Below are 17,498 nucleotides of genomic sequence, written 5' to 3'. Positions count from 1 at the left end.
GGAAACGAAGGGATGGAGTGGGGTTCGGGATAGGGCTAGGGTTTGGGGGACGGCGGGCCTAGAGGGATACTGGGGGCGGCGGCAGCTGGGGTGCGACACGGCGGTGGGATCGGCCGGCGGCGGCTGGGGTGCGACACGGCGGTGGAATCGGCCGGCGCCGGAATCGGCCGTCCCGGATTTCGGTGGTGGACCGGTGGTGCGAATCGGTGAAGGGAGAGGGGGCGTGATAAAGAGGGGAGGCGTGCGGACGATGGTGGGACCCGCGTGTGAGACACGGAGGTTGCTCGGATTTGTGAGGCTGACCAGGTGGGCCACACGACCTTTTGACCTCTCTTCGGTCCATTCTCCTTTCGGCTGACTGAAACGGCAGATTTATTAAGAGAAAAATACCGTTCGGTGGTTAATCAAGGTTGGCCCATCCCTTCAACCCTTCAAATGTCGGTCGTCCCTATATAAAAGTACAGTATTATACTACTTCAAAACTTTTTAGATGATGAATGTTTACTCGTATCGTTGGAAAATTATGCAGAAATTTATTGAAGTCTGAAGCAAACATTCAGACTATGGGATTCTGACTAACGACTTACAAGAAAGGATAGCTCTACATCAGCCCTTTTCACTGATTCTCTATACAGTTCAACATCCCTAGTTTGTGTGCAGGTTGCACACCATTAATTTCCTTTCCAAAATCAAAGTTCCAAGATTCCTCCAAATCCCTGTCAAAATGTACACCAACACACACAACTCACTCTCCATCACAGTTGAGAAATTCAGACCGCGTCCTCTGTTAATCAGTACTCCTATGTGGCACGCTCCGCTCCGGGAGAGATCGATCACCCCTGCGCGGCGATCCTGACGTTGAGCCTGCGGAGCCAGACCGAGTGCAGGATCATGTGGAACGCGTCGTACCGCCGCGGCGCGCCGCCGTGCACCATGAAGTGCCGCCGCACCGCCCGCACCCGCCGCTGCATCCGGATGTACTGCCGCGGCGACACGGCGGAGAGCACCTCCCTCAGCCGCGGGATGTCGGCGGTGGGGAGCCGCACGGCGAACGCGTCCCAGTTGAGCACGTCGGCGAACGGCAGCGCGTACTCGCCGTCGTCAATCACCACCGGCACGCACTCGAGGTAGATGGCCTCCGCCAGCCGCGGCGACGCCACCTCGTACCCGCCGGGGCACAGGCAGAAGCGGCTCCGCCGCATCATGTCCGTGTACGACACGCCGCGGGGCAGGTACTCGCTCACCTGCACGTCGGGGTCGCCCTTCCCCTTCCAGTGCGCCAGCAGCGCCGGACGGACCGGGCCGTGGTTGCCGCCGGCGAAGAAGGCCAGGATCGGGCGGCGCGACGCCGAGGGCCCGCCCACCTGCCGGTCCACGACGTCGCTACGGAGGTTGATCTCCGGCAGGGACACGTCCTTGGACGGGTTGAAGCCCTCCGACGTGTTGGCGTTGCACAGCACCCGGATGGAGTTGCCGAAGAGGTGACCATTCGCCGACGACACATAAGGCCCCTGACACCAAATTCAAATTTGTACCGTTCGGCTAAAATTCCTCAAATGCAAGGCAAAAAACAACGGTCTACAGTTTGCAAAACATAGACATTTCAAAATCTTAACGACAAATCATTCAATTTGTAGAAGCTAGATGCTTACCCAGTCATGGCAGGAGAGCATGAAGTGATCGGCGCCGAGGCTGCGGTTCCAGTAGGGGTACTTGGTGGACAGCACGCCGATGTAGTCGGAGACGGTGCGCTTGAGCGGGCCCATGTCGTGCGAGTTGGGCTCGTAGATCATCTTCACCATCTTGACGACGCTGAAGGGCAGGAAGAAGGCGTGGGCGAGGTCCGGATCCCTGGTCCGCAGCCGGCTCTCCATCTCCATGGAGTAGATGAACCTGCCCTCCGTCGAGTATATGCTACGGCACGGCCCATCGTGGAACACCGGTGGCTCGCCTTCTTCGTACACGTAGACCTTGAACAGCTTCTCCATTTCCAGGTAACTCCTGCGCAGACAGCAAAGGGAAGTTCAGAAAATTCAGACACGCTGCAAATTTTGCCTGCATAAACAAGCAGGTATCTGTTCTGGACTAACTACAATGAAGTTTCAGCTGGAGAATTATGTACTTGTGAAATGCATAGGCATTCCTGTAGATCGGTCCCATTGGCACGTAATCTTTGTCAGCCAACGGAGGTCTATTGTCCTTGTTCCGGATACCTTCCATTATCGCTGACCGAGCTTTGGCCAGACCAAGCTCCAATCGCTCCAATTTTACATCCCTTCTCCTCGGCAACTGTGGCGTGGCTTGGATCACCTCATCCGAACTTTCCTGCAACACAAAAATCGCCCGCATCCTGAGAAGCTTGCAGAGGTTACATGATGATGATGCTCCAGATTTAGTCACAATGGGTGGACAGCTATCATTGTCGCAAAATGCAATTTCAGAGGTGTATTTGCAGCTAGCACTTAAGTTTTTGACAGAAACATCAAAAGCTAACTTCCTTTCTCAGGAACTGACAGCGAAAGACAGTTGCAAATTCAGAAACCAGTTCAGAAACCAATTGCGAGCCAGCCTACAAATTTTCGCCCCGCCCGCATGCTGAGAAGCTTGCGGAGGTTACATGATGATGCTCCAGATTTAGTCACAAGTGGTGGACACCAACCATTGTCCCAAAATGCAAATTCAGACGCGTATCTGCAGCTAGAAGTTGCCACCAACTTTTGACAGAAAGTCAGAAACATCAAAAACTAGCTTCCTTTCTCAGGAACTGGCAACAGAAGACATTGCAAAATTCAGAAACCAATTACGCAATTAAAACAGGTCGTCGGAAGTTGCTCATACTAATTACTGAACAGCTTCAACTGCACAAGCAACATACTGTACTAATTCAGCTACACAATGTTCATTCTCTAATTAATTGCAAAGTTCAAGCAGGTCTGTTTATTCTCCTGCGGATGATTCTGAAAGTTTAGGATGAGCCAAGACTCCATAGTCCATACACACACAAGACAATTCGGCGAAAGGGACGGCTCTGTCTTTCCTTGCACCTTAAATTGTCGCTGGCAAGCCAAGAACCACCCTGCCTTCTCCAAGAAAATGATGCACATTTTCTTTATGGGACACGGAGGACAGCCACGCGTCACTGACCAAGATGCCGTGTTTTTTTTTCTATTTGGTAAATCTGATGCAGGGGTTTGATTGTGCTAATGTAAATAGTAATTAATTGATTTCCTCATTGGCGCGTGATCTCCACCGTTCGATCTAAGGTGAATTCCACGGTGTAACACACGAATAGTTGTAGCATCATTGGATTGTTGTCAGAAAAATCTACTCATGATGAATTCGACGGTGAACTACTAGGCAGCACAAAAAAAGTTTACACCAAGTGCTCTGGCCAAAAGGTGGCATGATGAGAGTACTCATACACTAGATGTGCGCCGTAAACGTCCACGTACGTGTGCAAATTGCCAGTGAATTTTGGCATCCATGTTAGGCTAGCAACAATAAAAATTGCTTTACAAGTTCAGTTCTGATTCACGGGCATCCTGAACAGAGATTTTGCAGTCCTAGAAATAATAAACAGCACCATTAAAAAGGGTAGCCGAGCTGCATACCGGAGCTGGAGCTGGAGCTGGAGCCGGCGCCGGTTTCGGTTCCGGTGCAGCCGGCGGCGTGACGGAGAGCTGAGGCACGTCATGGCCGGAGTTGGAGTTGGCGAAGGACAGCAGGAGGTCATCACCACCACCCTGTACCTGCAACTCCTCGTGCACCTCCTTGCCGGTGCTGTTCCTGCGGCCGCCGTCGCCGCCGTCGGAGTACGAGCTGGAGGTGACCAGGAGGTGCTCGGCGCCACCGCCACCTCCGCTCGGCTGCAACGATGTGAAAGAGGAGAGAGAGGAGGAGGAGGAGGAGGAAGAAGACAGGAACCAGGAAGCTTGCGTCCTGGGGTCCAAGGCAGCCAGCGCCAAGAAGGTCACCGCCACAAGGCACGCCGCCACGGCGTAGGCGGCGGCGGCCGCGCTGCCGCGGCCATGGCCGTGCGAGCACGGCAAGCAAGCAGCCGCGGAGGTGGTGGGGACGGTGGCTCGCATGGCTGGTTAATTTGGCCTGGGTGTCAAGGCAAGGACGATGCCGCCATCACAAGCTAGCTGCAAGACCAGAGCTTCTCGCCGTGGCTTGCGAGGTGCGGTTGCATGCGGCGGCAAGCTTAGGACATGTTCATATGAGGCCGGTGGCGGCGCGCGGCTATGCTCTTGTGCGCCGATGGCGAGATGCTGCGGCGATGCTTGCCATGGCGAGGAAGAAAGGCATGTGTGTGCGAGTTGCGTTCGCTGATGATGGCGACGGAGGAAAGAAAGGTTGGTACGAGTAGGAAATACTACATGGAAGGAGGGGCTGGGACCCACAGGATCGATGAACACAGTAGTACTTTGGTCAAACGAGGGGATATTGCAGTTAGGTTCCTTGGTTTCTCAAGTTTTCATTTCGAGTCCTCGAGGAGTACTGATATAAGCTGTGTATACGTCGAGTGTATCAGACGTTATATAAAAGAAGGGAGTATGTCAATAACGTTGGTTTCAATTTAGATGTATACTATCATCCAACAAATTTTAAATTAAGAACTCTACTTGTGCATAAAGGAACAAAAAGTATAAATTTTGTTAAGTGTTAAATTGTACCAATTAACAACATAGTAGTGGGAGTAAATTGAAAAAATGGTTTAGAGGGTAATTTAGACTTTTTTTCTTTCTCAAATACGCCATGACACCGTAAAACCTTGAGCCATACTTCTCAATAGAATCTTACTAATAAGTGTGCTCACTAACCCATACGCAAAGCGTACACAAATTAAAGTCGCATCATACGTGTACACTCAAACATACAAGCTAATCTCTTTCTCAAATCAAATTGTATAGAGTTGGCACTTGTTCACGTTCAGCGGCTGCAAGAGAACTAAGCGCCGCCTCCTTTCATTTCAAAATATAAATCATTTTAACATTTCTAGATACATAAATTACAAATAAATTATTTAAATTTTTCTAGATATATAAATTTTGCAATGCATCTAAATATAGAGTTATGTCTAGATACATATATAGAAAACAAACCAAAATAACCTACGTCATTGAAAACGGAGGGAGTACCTTAGCTTTCTCGTCAAGGCGACTGGTACAGAGACCTCGATTTCTTTTTCTTTCTTAATTTTTTTTTTTGAAATGAACAGGGACCTCGATTTCTAAACAAGCAGTAGAAAGCACGAATTTGAGACCTAATGCTTTGACAAATACTGGAACGATACTCGACGTACGGCCTTAAGGAGGAGAAGACCGTAACATTTTGGCAGTTTTATAATATTGTTTCGCCAAAAACAAAAGTTGCAAGTAAGACTTGCCTGCGGCCCTGCCGCAATCCGCATGTGCAGTGCGCGACGGCGCCGGCCCGGCAGGGCGGAATTGAACAAGCGATAAGGTTGGGGACCTGCGCGCAAAATTAACCGCACGTCCACACCTCCGCGCCCTGATGCATCATCAATCCTGAGGCGAGATCTTGGACTCGTGCTCCCCTGCCCCCCCTCCCTGTAGCTACGTGCCAGGCTGCCCCGCCCAGCCTCCTCCGCCATGCAGCCATGCTGCCTGCCAGCAGCCGGGAAAAGAGAAGCAAGCGAGGCGAAGGGGGCCGGAGCTGGGCCGCCGCCGTGTCCGGCGGCGACTGGCGAGGCGGGCGCTGGAGGACACGTGGAGGGGAGCGGAGACGAGGGGCGCGGCGGCGTCGACACATGCGCGTCTTCAATGCGTGCCTATCGCTCGCCTCTCGATCGGTCGATCTCGGCAGCAGAGGGGAGTCACGGCGAGTTCAATGCACCGCACGCATCTGCTTTCGCGTCCGCCAAAGCGCAAGGGAGGCTACACGCGGCGAATCTGCCGGCGCTGCCGTGGCGCCGCGCCAGGGAAGCCGACGACTGTTCCCGTCTCCGCTTGACGCCGTGGCGCACGCACAGCAAATGATTGTAGAATAAGTATTGGTGGTGGTCATACGGGTCTCCCTGGCGTACGCATTTTTGGTCCAACATGCGCGAAGATAAGTATATTCTGATTTTGCCCATAGTATACAGTTTATTCCTTTTTTCAGGAAATCGATGTAATAAATTCAAGGGTTCAAGTACAGCCCTCCTATGTCCTGTCACGAATCCTAATAAAATAATTTGGAAGGAGAAATAACTAAGATCAAGTAATTTGGAAGGAGAAATAAATTAGAGTGACATGTCATTGCAATTAATCTGAGAAAACAATTAATATTACCCATAGGCGCTCCGAATTTAAAATGTGCGAAAGATTAAACATTATAGATTTAATTTTACGACGATCTAGCAAGATCTATCTTGATCCATGTTTCATATTATTCAATTCGTTGCCAAGTTAAAAGAACGTTTTGAAAGATACAAAATCCTCAAAAACCACCCGCGTATATAAAATGGGGAGAGTGTTTTGGACTCAGGACGCACATTAGCTAGCTTGCAGCAAAAACAAAACGTGCTCGATCCACGAACGACAAAAGAAATACATAAGCTACTTTCTCCATGCACGTTATCCTGGCTGCAATCCCCGTGAACGCAAGAACTCTTATTCAAAGCATGTGAAGAGAACTTTTATTCGGTTGGATTTGAAAAGCTGAAACGGCTGATTTGTTGTGATAGAAAAATATTGTTCGGTGACTGATAAGTCGGCTGATAAGTTGAAGCGAACAAATTGTTAGCGCTAAGCACATGAACACAGCGTATTCCTTCGTTCTCCCGACTCCCGAACAAACCAATAATCTTCAACGCACACGTACAACTCACGCTAATCAAACATTTTTTTTCCTCTCCCAGTCACATGCAATTCTCTTTCTTTCCCCCTATTCTCAAAGAATATAGTACATTCCATTCTCAAATTTTCACAAGCAAATAGGAGTATACACAGATCGATGGCTGTAATTGTTTATTTTATTTACTTCTGACAGCACGGCCCCGCGATCCTGCACCGCGCCTTGCCTCCTCTGTCGCCGGCCTTCCCGCCGGCGGCGGCCCACCCGCGCAGCTTCCGGAGCAGCCTCGGCCGCCCGATGCTCCACCCGCCGCCGCCGCCCCTGCTGCTGCTGCTACACCCGCCCGCCGCCGCGAACCCCAAGCACGACGACGCCGGCGGCTCCACCTCCACGCTGCGGCGCGGGCCCGACGACGACCCGGACGACGACACGGAGCCCGCCTTGCACAGCTCCACCTCGTTGCTCGGCGCCGCCGCGGCCACCATCGTCTCCCCCTTCTTCTTCTCATCCTCCGGCGGGTGCACACCTTTCCGCTTCCGGTCATCGTCGTCGTCGTAGGCGCTGCCACCGAGTACGGCGCCGACGTCTTCACCGCCGTCGTAGGTGCTGCCACCGAGCACCGTGCTGCCATCGTCGTCGTCGTCGATGAGCATGAGGTCGTGCTGCAGCCACGCTGTGATCCAGCCCAGGTAGATCATCTCCTCCATGCCCGTGGCCCACCGGTCCCGGAGCGCCTCCAGCCCGTCCACCAGGTCCCTGCCGCTCGACAGGTTCCGCAAGCTTCTCTCCACGACCACCTCCACGTTCTGAAATGCAATTGCAGAAAAGGAGAACACGCTGATCAAATACATCGCCTGATCGCAGCTCTAATCGCAGATCAAACAAAAATGCAAAGATGAAGCCAAAAGGATCATTTGATCGTCGATGAATTACCTCATTGTTTGCTGCCGCCTTTTGCTCCTGCAGCTGCAACGTCAGCTGCTTCATCTCTTCCATGGCTTGCTCAAACTCCTCGCACCTTCTCGCCATCTGGGACTGTTTGACATTAAGAGCCAGGATCTTCTCACCAAAAGCATCCGAATCCTGCTTGCTTCTCTTCGTGATCTTCTTGAACTTGCTCTGCAGCATGTCGAGCTTGCCTTTCATGGCAGCAAACTCTTCGGCAGCTGCACGGATCTCCACAGCAGCCGCTTCGAGCCGCTGGTTCTGAGACTCCAGCAGCTCCAGCTTCATGCCCAGGCACATGATCTGCATCTTCTGGTACGCCGACTCCTGCTCCTTCATGTCGCAGTACTCGTTGAACTGCGCCTCCATGCTGCAAGCTCGGTCTTCAAGGGCTGACACCATGAGCTTCAGGCTCGCAATCTCGTTGGCGGCCATTCTCTGATCATCCTGGAGCTGCTTGTTGGCTGCAGCTTCTGACGAATTTTCAGTGGCTTCTACCACCATGACTTCTTCAGCATTCGAAGCCTGTCTTGCAAGTTCACTGATCACAAGTCTACCTGCAGTGCTGCAGGCACTCCCTGTTCGCGCCAACCTCCGCGACGCGCGACGAGTTGACTCCATTTCTTCTTCCTCCTCTTCGTTGCAGATTGAACCCAATGATTGGTCCAATTGGAATGAACTCTCGGATGAGTCTGTGAAACTACTGTGCCTATTTGCCCTACTTGTTATCAGGTCACAGATAAAAGCACCAGCCAGAGGAAAAGCTAATGGAAAAACTATCTTCAGAAGGAGATTCGTGATCCCCTCAGCTTTGTTGCTTTCCATTGAAAAGATTTCATCATTCCTTCAGTCTCAGTTGAATAACCTTTTAACTACTATATGTATGCCAACCCAAAGCTGTTCCTACATTGCTTTGCCTTCAGGGCTAAACTATGCCAAGTTTGTTCAGGTACTGAACCATCCAAAGATTTTGCGCTAACAGCTATCTTTTGGTGAAGAACACACAAAAGTTCTTGTTTGAATAAACAAATGCATATGTTAGGGGCTCTTACATACTCCCTCCGTCCCAAATTACTATTCATTTTGGGACGGATAGTAATTTGGGACGGAGGGAGTACCATTTTATCTTGTTTCACATAAATATACCTCTGGGATAATGACTAACAGCTAGAGTTTTAAACAACTTGGAACTCATCTTTATCTTTCAGAGAAAGATTAGTATTATTCCGTTACTTGATTAAGAGAAGAAAGCATAAACTTTGCATGCAGAAGATGCAAAGGCTTCCCTGCTTTTATTTTTTAACATTGCCAAGGCCCAAGGATCATCTGCTGGCAGCATGGAACCTTTTCTACCAGTCAAGGCTTCCCTCCTTGTGGTTATGGCTGATTATGGAGAAGAATTAGTGATAAAATAGGTGGAAAGGGGCATGCTTATACAGAAAGTAGAGGAACTCACCACAGATAAGGCAGGTTTGCGTGCTGGGTAAAATCCACCTTTTTGCTTGCGTGTGCTAGATGAAGACAGTCCATTTAGGTCTTACCTTTCGGTTTTTTCTTTACACTTCACGTATTCTTATTTCTTTTCTTTTTGCACAAATGCATATGTACTTTCTTTTTTTAGGAATCAGGAGGGGTTGGCCCTACTGCATACGTACATTCTTAGTTACTCAAACACAAAACTGCACATGGAAACCCCAAATTTATTTGTTATTCATGAGCTACGAAACCACTTATACTTTTCTTTCCACCTAATTTTTACGACAAGGATTTTCCTAAGAAGCACAGATAATATAGAAATTGGAGTATATTGTTTATTTTCGTCACATGTAAGCAGAAAAGAATTCTATATTTCAATAAAGTTCAAAATCTTACACGAGTGCACATGCCACTATCAATGCAATACCACCAGCATATTTTGGTAAACTAGCCTTTTTCCAGGAGCAACACTCTCCTGACCACACACATATGTACCATTCTCTTCAGAAAGCTATGCACAGTTATCCTTCGACAATCTTCACAGGAGTCCTGTAAAGAAGGAAGCTTATATTATAGTGACAGTTGGAGAAAAAAGGTGAATGTCAGTTACAACTGGTTGATCTCGCTTACCCGAATGGACTCTGCTTGATTGATAGTAGCTCAACATCCAGCTGTTGAAAAGAGAGAACATAAAAAAATAGATGGAGAAAAGGCAAAACAGAACAAGGGGATGCAACTGACAAAGAACAGGACAGAGTTTGTAAATGACTTGGAAACAAATAACAGTCTACCTCAATAGTTGCATTTGGAGGAATTTCTTGGACACCTTTCTTTCCATACGCCAGTTCAGGAGGAACGATGATCAACCTCTGACAATTTCATTATTATGTTGTCCAATGCTATTAAATATTTTCATATATGTTTGTTGAAAAGAATGAAATAAATGAGGTAGATCAACATTTTCTATGCATCTTTTCTTTTGTTTGAAATACAAGTGGATATTCAATATTTTATTTTCAAGCATGACATAACTTGCACAATCTTGTATTGACAGATTCTAGGACAACTATTCCATTGTTCTTTGATAAAGGTTTATATGATGGGGAACTTAGTTGTCCTCATTCTGGTTTATAAGCTGATCAAGTGACAGTTATACTAGTAGTTTATAGAGTCAGTGCCAATATATTAATTGTCTACAGAGTCGATGTTTTTTTTATAATTTGAAAAGGTAGATCATAGATGCAAACCAAATCAAAACTTAGCATTGACAGACCTGTCCTCCAACTTTCATCCCCTCAACCCCAAGATCCAGTCCTTTTAAAACATTGCCTCTCTCAGAATTGCCAACATCAAAACCGTATGGCTGCACATAAGTTTTAAGACTTGTAAATGGCAGTACATATTAAATAATCACAGCTGATACTGTCAATTATAATCACCCCCATAAATACCGAAACCAGAAAATTAATCAGGTTTTGTTTTATACAGAAACTGTCATTGTCAATCACCTCAACTCGTGAGGATAAATAAGCAAAGAAATAATTAGAGATATTTGTACAAATGTATTGAGCAAGGAACTTCTCGAATGTCAGAATTTCATAATATGTCAGGAAAATTTAGCTCAGTATAACGGTTTCAATGTAAGAAAGCTATGTAGCAATTATATGGAGAACGATTTGTAGCAATTATATGGAGAAAGAGGCAGAAGATGTCGTAGCATTACCGTTCCACCACCAACACCGAGACCCTGCCTGCTTGTCATGAATGTTATGCCCTTCCACTTGGCCACATAATGTACCTAAACTAACATAAGCATAGATCATTATACAAAATAAAATATGAAAATGTGGATCTGTAATAACAATGCAGCTGGTGCATTCATATTGGTTGTATGTAAGTAGTTCATGATTTGTTATTGTTATGTATGACAACATTAGTTATGTACAATCATTCAAAGTTCAATTGAAATCAAAATCCTCCTAGTTTAGCACACACTTTTCAGCAGTCAGTTAGTTATAGCATGCTAACTTATCTCAAGCAAGCCATTATTTGACTCGCGTGATTTATCAAAACAAGAGCACATTATAAAACAGCAAGAGATTGTCTTGTAAGCATGCTTGAAACAAGAGCAACAATCACATCTGAAAGAAATAACTTCTAGATATGAAATTTAGTCCTCAATCAGAAAACAAATGAGCACAATTCAGACTTCCTAGCGTCAGGACTCGAGAGACCTCAGGCTCACGTTTCCTCTATTCCTTAGGATTATTCTGTTCAGTGCCAGCTATGATTAGCATACTGCAGTACAAATGCATATGCCAATGATTTGTCCATTATGGTTATACCATGTTATGCTCGATCCAAGATACCCAGATTGTGGTGGTACTTACTGCGACACGGGATCCTTTAACAGCTTTAGCCCCACTTCCTACCTTGATGTCATAGTACCTGGTCCGAAATTTGGCAAGTTAGTGCATACTCAGGCAACAGAAAAGCATGCTTCAGCATTCAGTCAAAAGATCAGAACAAGTCTGAACTCTGAATAGAGAACTTCACACGTGAAATGGTCTATTTTGAACACAGCTATCTTCATCGTCAGTGGAATGCCACACCGGGAAATTGATCCCAGTGCAGTATCAGTCTAATTCTAGTTTAGATGCACCAACCAAAAATAAAAAACAAAATATCAGTAGGCCTCGATCCTTATCTTCTTCATAACATCCAAAAGTACTAGAAAATGTTGCCTTTATTACTGGAGCACTAATTATTGCACGTGTGGTCATGCTTATACGTGAACAAACAAAACCAAATCCACCCAAAATCAGACCGACATGAAGTAGAATCGGAGCAAGCGCGTACTTGAGGCCATTGGGCAGGCTGGTGAACTCACTCTCCGGAATCTTGGACGCCCTGAGCTGCCCATTCAACCAACACAAACACACGAAAACAAAGCACAGACATCTCAACCCAATTTCACAAGATCAACCAAATCCTGACACAGAAATGCTGTAGTGGAGTACAAGGTCGCCAGGTCCTTACCGCCCTCCTGCTGGTGGACACCGCGCCGGCTTCCCCTCCGGCCACGCCAACTCCGACCGCTTCGCCAAGAAAGAGAGGATCAGAACACGCAGGGCCCAGGCGAATCGATCCCAGACAATCGCCGAGCAGAACAGAGCAGAGCAATCAAGAACCTGCGGCGGCGGTGAGGAGGGAGGCGAACCACCGCCGGGTGGCCCCTTGGGACGCGTCCGGGGAGCAGCTGCAGCGGCAGGCGAAGGCCGGCCGCCGCGCCACCCTCCTGGTGGGGAGAGGGAGGGCGCGGAGCGGGGAGAGGGAGATGGAGGGCACGACGGTGAGCTCCATTGGTCGGGCTGGCGGCAGCGGCGAGCCGGCGAACTCTGAAATTTGGTATTTTCCAGCTGGGCTCGTGTGCTCGTGGCCTCTGAATTTCCATCCTGGAATTGTCAGTTTCAGGATGTCGCTCCCACCGGCAGAAATCAGAATCTTCAATTTCAGCCACACTGCAGCAGGCTGTACAGCCAAGTCCAAGCATGATCCAGTTTCTTGATTTTCTTTTTGAAAATAAATATATACTAGATCGTACCCGTGCGTAGCAAAAACAAATTTCGTCCGGAAGTATCAAACATTATCTGTGAAATATTTACTTCTACAAACTCAAACACCTGCGAAATACCCTCAATGTGAAATAAAAAATAACTTTGCAATGAGTACATAAGCATAAGTACGCTTGGATGCTCTTTATCTCAACTTACAAAAGAATAATCATGTGACTAATTCTAAATGATATATGGCAGTTCGTCACTTAGTTAATCACTTTTACATCGTATTCGTTTCTAGCAAGCTCTAATAGCGACTTGAACAACCTTCAATATTGAATTCAGCAGGACAATAATCACGTGGAACAAGTACGAATACAGGTTATCCAAAGGCCACCCTCATCTATCCTATTTCTTTACCAGTGATGCGCCAAAGATAATGTTTCACAATGCTCGGTAGTCTTGTCCTCCATGCATTCGCTTTGTGCGCCAAAAAATCGATGAAGAAGTTGCGCCGCATCGTAACAGCATCCTGTACGTAAGATGAGTACTTACTTCAAGTTTAGCTCTCGTGTGATGGGATTTATTGTATATTGTAAAATCACAAAGAAAAGTACAACAAAGTATATTTACTCACTGTATAGATGTGCACATTTCGAGGACTATCCCACCATGCTATGTACTGTAGAATAAGCCATCCATATGAAAATCTGTGGTATGATGAATTGTCAGCTATATAAATATACAAACATATATTTTAAAAAATAAAGGATATTGACACTTTAAAATGCAGGTGTGTCAGAGTTGGTTACCCATCGGTGTCATCCGTAATCCCTTTCGCACGTTCAAATTCCTATTTGTGAACATCCTTCCATGAATCAGGTTTAAGCTGTCTAAATGCGGTTTGAAATTTTAGGTGAAACCCTACAATATATATCGCATAATGTTTATATGGTACATCCGTGGCATAATTGGGAATGCGTTTAGTGTCAACCACAATAAGATTCTTTCGCTTAATGTCGAGTACATAAAGTAGGTAGGTATTGACGTGCTGCAAAGCACTTAGTATTAGGATCATAAAGAACATGTAATGAACAAATAACAACATGAAAGGACTTACGTATCTACAACCTACAACCTACTATATCATATTTTACTATTTCCCATCCACCAATCACATCATCCAACTCTTTACCACTACGACGTGTACGATATTTTTCATGATGTGTTAACTCCAACATTTTCTAAATCGGAAGGATATATAGCCATGATCAGTACCACTTATCAATTTTATTTATAATAAATATAAATAGACAATGAATGCAATATATTCCACAGTACTTACACAGAACCGCAGATCCATGTGATGCTTTGCAACCTTGTTGTTGTACCTTGTCATCCCTTTAGCCTCTCGGCATGCAAGAAACCAGACATCTAAGTTGAAAAATAGTTCAGGCATAGGTGAACCTCGTTTCAACTGCACCTTGAGATCACCGAGTTTATACACACTCTTGTAGGGTAAATCACTTCTCACTCAAACCATACTGCAAAACAATAGATAGGGACGATGCATAAGAAATCATAATAAACCGCAATACTATTAGTGGTAAACGAAAGTGATGAAGTACGAAGTACTGAGCCTACTCCAATTTACTCCAATTTCGCAGGATCCTTGATTGTCAAAATATAATCACAAAAATCTCAGCTAACTCATCTCTCTTCAAAGGCCAATCCTTGTGGTATAGAAGAACATCTTGCTTATCTGAGTCTATCTCTATATCGATTTTCTTCGGTTTAAGTGCATTTTCACGGTCGTTTGTAGATTTCCTCTTTTGTTTGATCTGCTGAATCTCGTTAGGTTCTACTATTTCTCTACTATCACTGGAGCTTCCGATGATTTCATCCTCGTTACGTAGTAATAGTTTACCTAACCGTTCATTAAATATAGTTGATAGTAACGTAGCCGCCATTTTAGTCCTAAATTTTACCATACGCTCCTGTTAGTAGTAACACAGTTAATTATGATCATATATACGCCCCTAGTAACACAGTTAATTATGATCATAAATAACAATGGATTGCACGGTTGGCATAAGAGAGTAACAAGGCAGAATGAGTACGTAGGGAATCAAGATTAAAGATTGCAGGGGCTATAATGTAGAACTTGCAAGAGATAAGGCATAGATAGATTAATAAAGAACATAGATTTGTGGAAGTAGTTTACGTGCAAGACTCTAGCATGGTGCTGTTCATGGCCGACGACGATAGCATTCAGCAAAACATCATGGCCACGGAGGACAATAGCTCCGTCGAGCCTGCTATCTGGCCCTCTTGGGGTGCGTTTGGTTGCGAGGACGAAGTGGGACGGGACGGGACGATCCCACTTCGTCCCGCGTTTGGTTGGAGGACAGGTGGGACGGGGACATCCCTACGAGGGAATATACCCTCCAGATGCGGGATGCCCCCGTCCCACCAAAACGAGCGGACGGGGGCATCCCACTTCACCCCCGTCACGCGCCGTCTGTCCACGCGGGCGGGCGCGGGCGGGCGCGGGCGGTGGCCGGCGGGCGAGCGGGCGCGGGCGGGCGCGGCCGGCGGGCGAGCGGGCGCGGGCGGCGGCCGGCGGGCGAGCGGGCGCGGGCGGGCGCGGGCGGCGGCCGGCGGGCGAGCGGGCGCGGCCGGCGGGCGGGCGGGCGCGGCCGGCGGCCGGCGGGCGAGCGGGCGCGAGCGGCGGTCGGCGAGCGGGCGCGGGCGGCGGCCGGCGGGCGAGCGGGCGCGGCCGGCGGGCGCGGGCGGCGGCCGGCGGGCGCGGGCGGGCGCCGGCGAGCGGGCGCGGCCGGCGGCCGGCGGGCGCGAGCTCCACCGCGGCCGGCCGGTGGAGGAAGAAAATACCTGTTAGTATGACAGGTGGGTCCCACGAACGGTGTTAACAGGAGAAGAAAACGGTGCTCGTCCCGTCTATAGCGATCTCTCCAACCAAACAAAAAATGGGATCATCCCATCCCATTCAACCAAACAAGAAATGGGATCATCCCATCCCGAAAAACTGGAACGGGACCGTCCCGTTCTACATTGTCTCCCAACCAAACGCACCCTTGGATTGCAGCTAAGTTGGTTGGCAGAAAGCGACAATAGGAGGGTGTTTGACATTGTCGACAAGGGGAGATGAGTTTCAGACTTCTGCGATTGACATGTTACTTGCTAGGTTCCAAGTGAGCTCAGGACAGAAGAATGAAGAGAGAAAGCTGAAGAGGAAGAAAAGAAAAGAAAAGAGAGACGAACAAAACTTCTTTCTATTTTTCTACCGCGTTAAACATATTTGAACTCAAACTTCCTCATTTAATCAGTAAAAATAAATGCATCGGCATGAGTGCAACACACATAAAACAACTTTATTTAATTCAGAAAAATAACTAATTATTTTCCTATACTAAATTACCTATCAAGAAAATAAATGTTGGGAAATTTTTTAAAATTATGAGAAAATTATTGTTTAATTGTTCTTTATATCACATCTTGAAATCTAAAAATTTCAGGGTATGACATTGTACGTGTAGCAACGAATTTGTTGGCACACTTTCATGGTAAGTCGCATATTTCTAACCTTACTTTTATGACGGAGTGAGTGTCTAATCAAATAAGACCATGCTATGTTACTATGAAGACTAGATGGTAGTTAGTGGGAGTTTCACAAGGTCGTTAGGAGCAAAGATGAAGAGAGCCTTATAAATGAGTCAGAACTTCATAAATCAAGAAGATGATTTTGATCAAGTAATGGATTTAGAGTAGACAGAGGCTAGATGGTAGTTGGTGGGAGGTTCACGACGTTGTTTAGAACAAAGACGATGAGATGAGTCTTGATAAAGGAGAGTAAGAACTTATAAATGAGTAAGAACTTCACAAATTAAGAAGATGGCTAAGATGCAAAGACTGATTTTGATCAAGTAATGACTAGGATCCTAGAAAGGTGATTCCTTACATGAGAAAGGACTGATCACAAAAGTATGAAAACCACCTTCATTTCTATATAGACTCTAAATCGTATAAAGCACACGTAGTAACCAGTGATGTGATGTTGAAAACACTACTACAATCGATACAAAACCAGACAAAAAAAAGATGATGCTCCTACTTATTCAAGATGCTCATTGTTTTAGCATTTCAATTAGTCAAACATTGTTTTAATTGCAACCGTAACAATAATGAAGAATTTCATAAATTGACAATACGAGGTACATCTAGCTAGATTCCCATAAAAATATTTTTTATTACATAATTATGTTACTAAGATGTTATGTTTTATTAAAAAAAATGCTAGTCAAAGCATTGCCTTATTGAATACTACGTCGATATCTAGGAAACTCAACACATTTTGAGTTAGGGCATGTTTGGCTCCCACGTGCTAAAGTTTAGCATCTGTCACATCGGATGTTTGGATACTAATTAGGAGTATTAAACATAAGCTAATTACAAAACTAATTGCACAGATGGAGTCTAATTTGCAAGACGAATCTATTAAGCCTAATTAGTCCATGATTTGATAATGTGGTGCTACAGTAACCATTTGCTAATGATGGATTAATTAGCCTTAATAGATTCATCTCGTGAATTAGCCTAGGGGTTCTACAATTAGTTTTATAATTAGCTCATGTTTAGTCCTCCTAATTAGTATCTGAACATTCAATATGACACGGCTAAAGTTTAGCACCTGGTATCCAA

The 17,498-nt window shown here is 46.4% G+C and overlaps 3 protein-coding genes across 3 annotated transcripts; all 3 read right to left on the bottom strand.

Annotated features, from left to right (window-relative positions):
* Positions 1 to 513: 513 nt before the first annotated feature.
* LOC117843055 (probable glycosyltransferase At5g03795) lies at positions 514 to 4,579 on the bottom strand. The gene is made up of 4 exons (XM_034723616.2): positions 3,612 to 4,579; positions 2,123 to 2,325; positions 1,653 to 2,001; positions 514 to 1,511 (listed from the first exon to the last, which is right to left on the bottom strand). The coding sequence occupies exons 1-4, from the start codon at positions 4,086 to 4,088 to the stop codon at positions 834 to 836; spliced, it is 1,707 nt and encodes a 568-aa protein (XP_034579507.1). The 5' UTR covers positions 4,089 to 4,579; the 3' UTR covers positions 514 to 833.
* Positions 4,580 to 6,831: 2,252 nt separating this feature from the next.
* On the bottom strand, positions 6,832 to 9,418 carry LOC117845587 (uncharacterized). The gene is made up of 3 exons (XM_034726651.2): positions 9,203 to 9,418; positions 7,735 to 9,129; positions 6,832 to 7,607 (listed from the first exon to the last, which is right to left on the bottom strand). The coding sequence occupies exons 2-3, from the start codon at positions 8,569 to 8,571 to the stop codon at positions 6,984 to 6,986; spliced, it is 1,461 nt and encodes a 486-aa protein (XP_034582542.1). The 5' UTR covers positions 8,572 to 9,129; positions 9,203 to 9,418; the 3' UTR covers positions 6,832 to 6,983.
* Positions 9,419 to 9,573: 155 nt separating this feature from the next.
* Positions 9,574 to 12,665, bottom strand: LOC117845588 (peptidyl-prolyl cis-trans isomerase FKBP16-4, chloroplastic). Its single transcript, XM_034726652.2, has 9 exons — positions 12,414 to 12,665; positions 12,262 to 12,320; positions 12,082 to 12,137; positions 11,613 to 11,670; positions 10,946 to 11,020; positions 10,496 to 10,585; positions 10,014 to 10,091; positions 9,853 to 9,893; positions 9,574 to 9,771 (listed from the first exon to the last, which is right to left on the bottom strand). The coding sequence occupies exons 1-9, from the start codon at positions 12,583 to 12,585 to the stop codon at positions 9,744 to 9,746; spliced, it is 657 nt and encodes a 218-aa protein (XP_034582543.1). The 5' UTR covers positions 12,586 to 12,665; the 3' UTR covers positions 9,574 to 9,743.
* Between the last annotated feature and the right edge of the window lie 4,833 nt (positions 12,666 to 17,498).

Source organism: Setaria viridis, chromosome 2, assembly GCF_005286985.2.
Source record: "Setaria viridis chromosome 2, Setaria_viridis_v4.0, whole genome shotgun sequence".
NCBI classification, from domain to species: Eukaryota; Viridiplantae; Streptophyta; class Magnoliopsida; order Poales; family Poaceae; genus Setaria; species Setaria viridis.
Note: the sequence above shows the minus strand (reverse complement) of the source record. Positions and strands in the feature narration are given on the sequence as shown.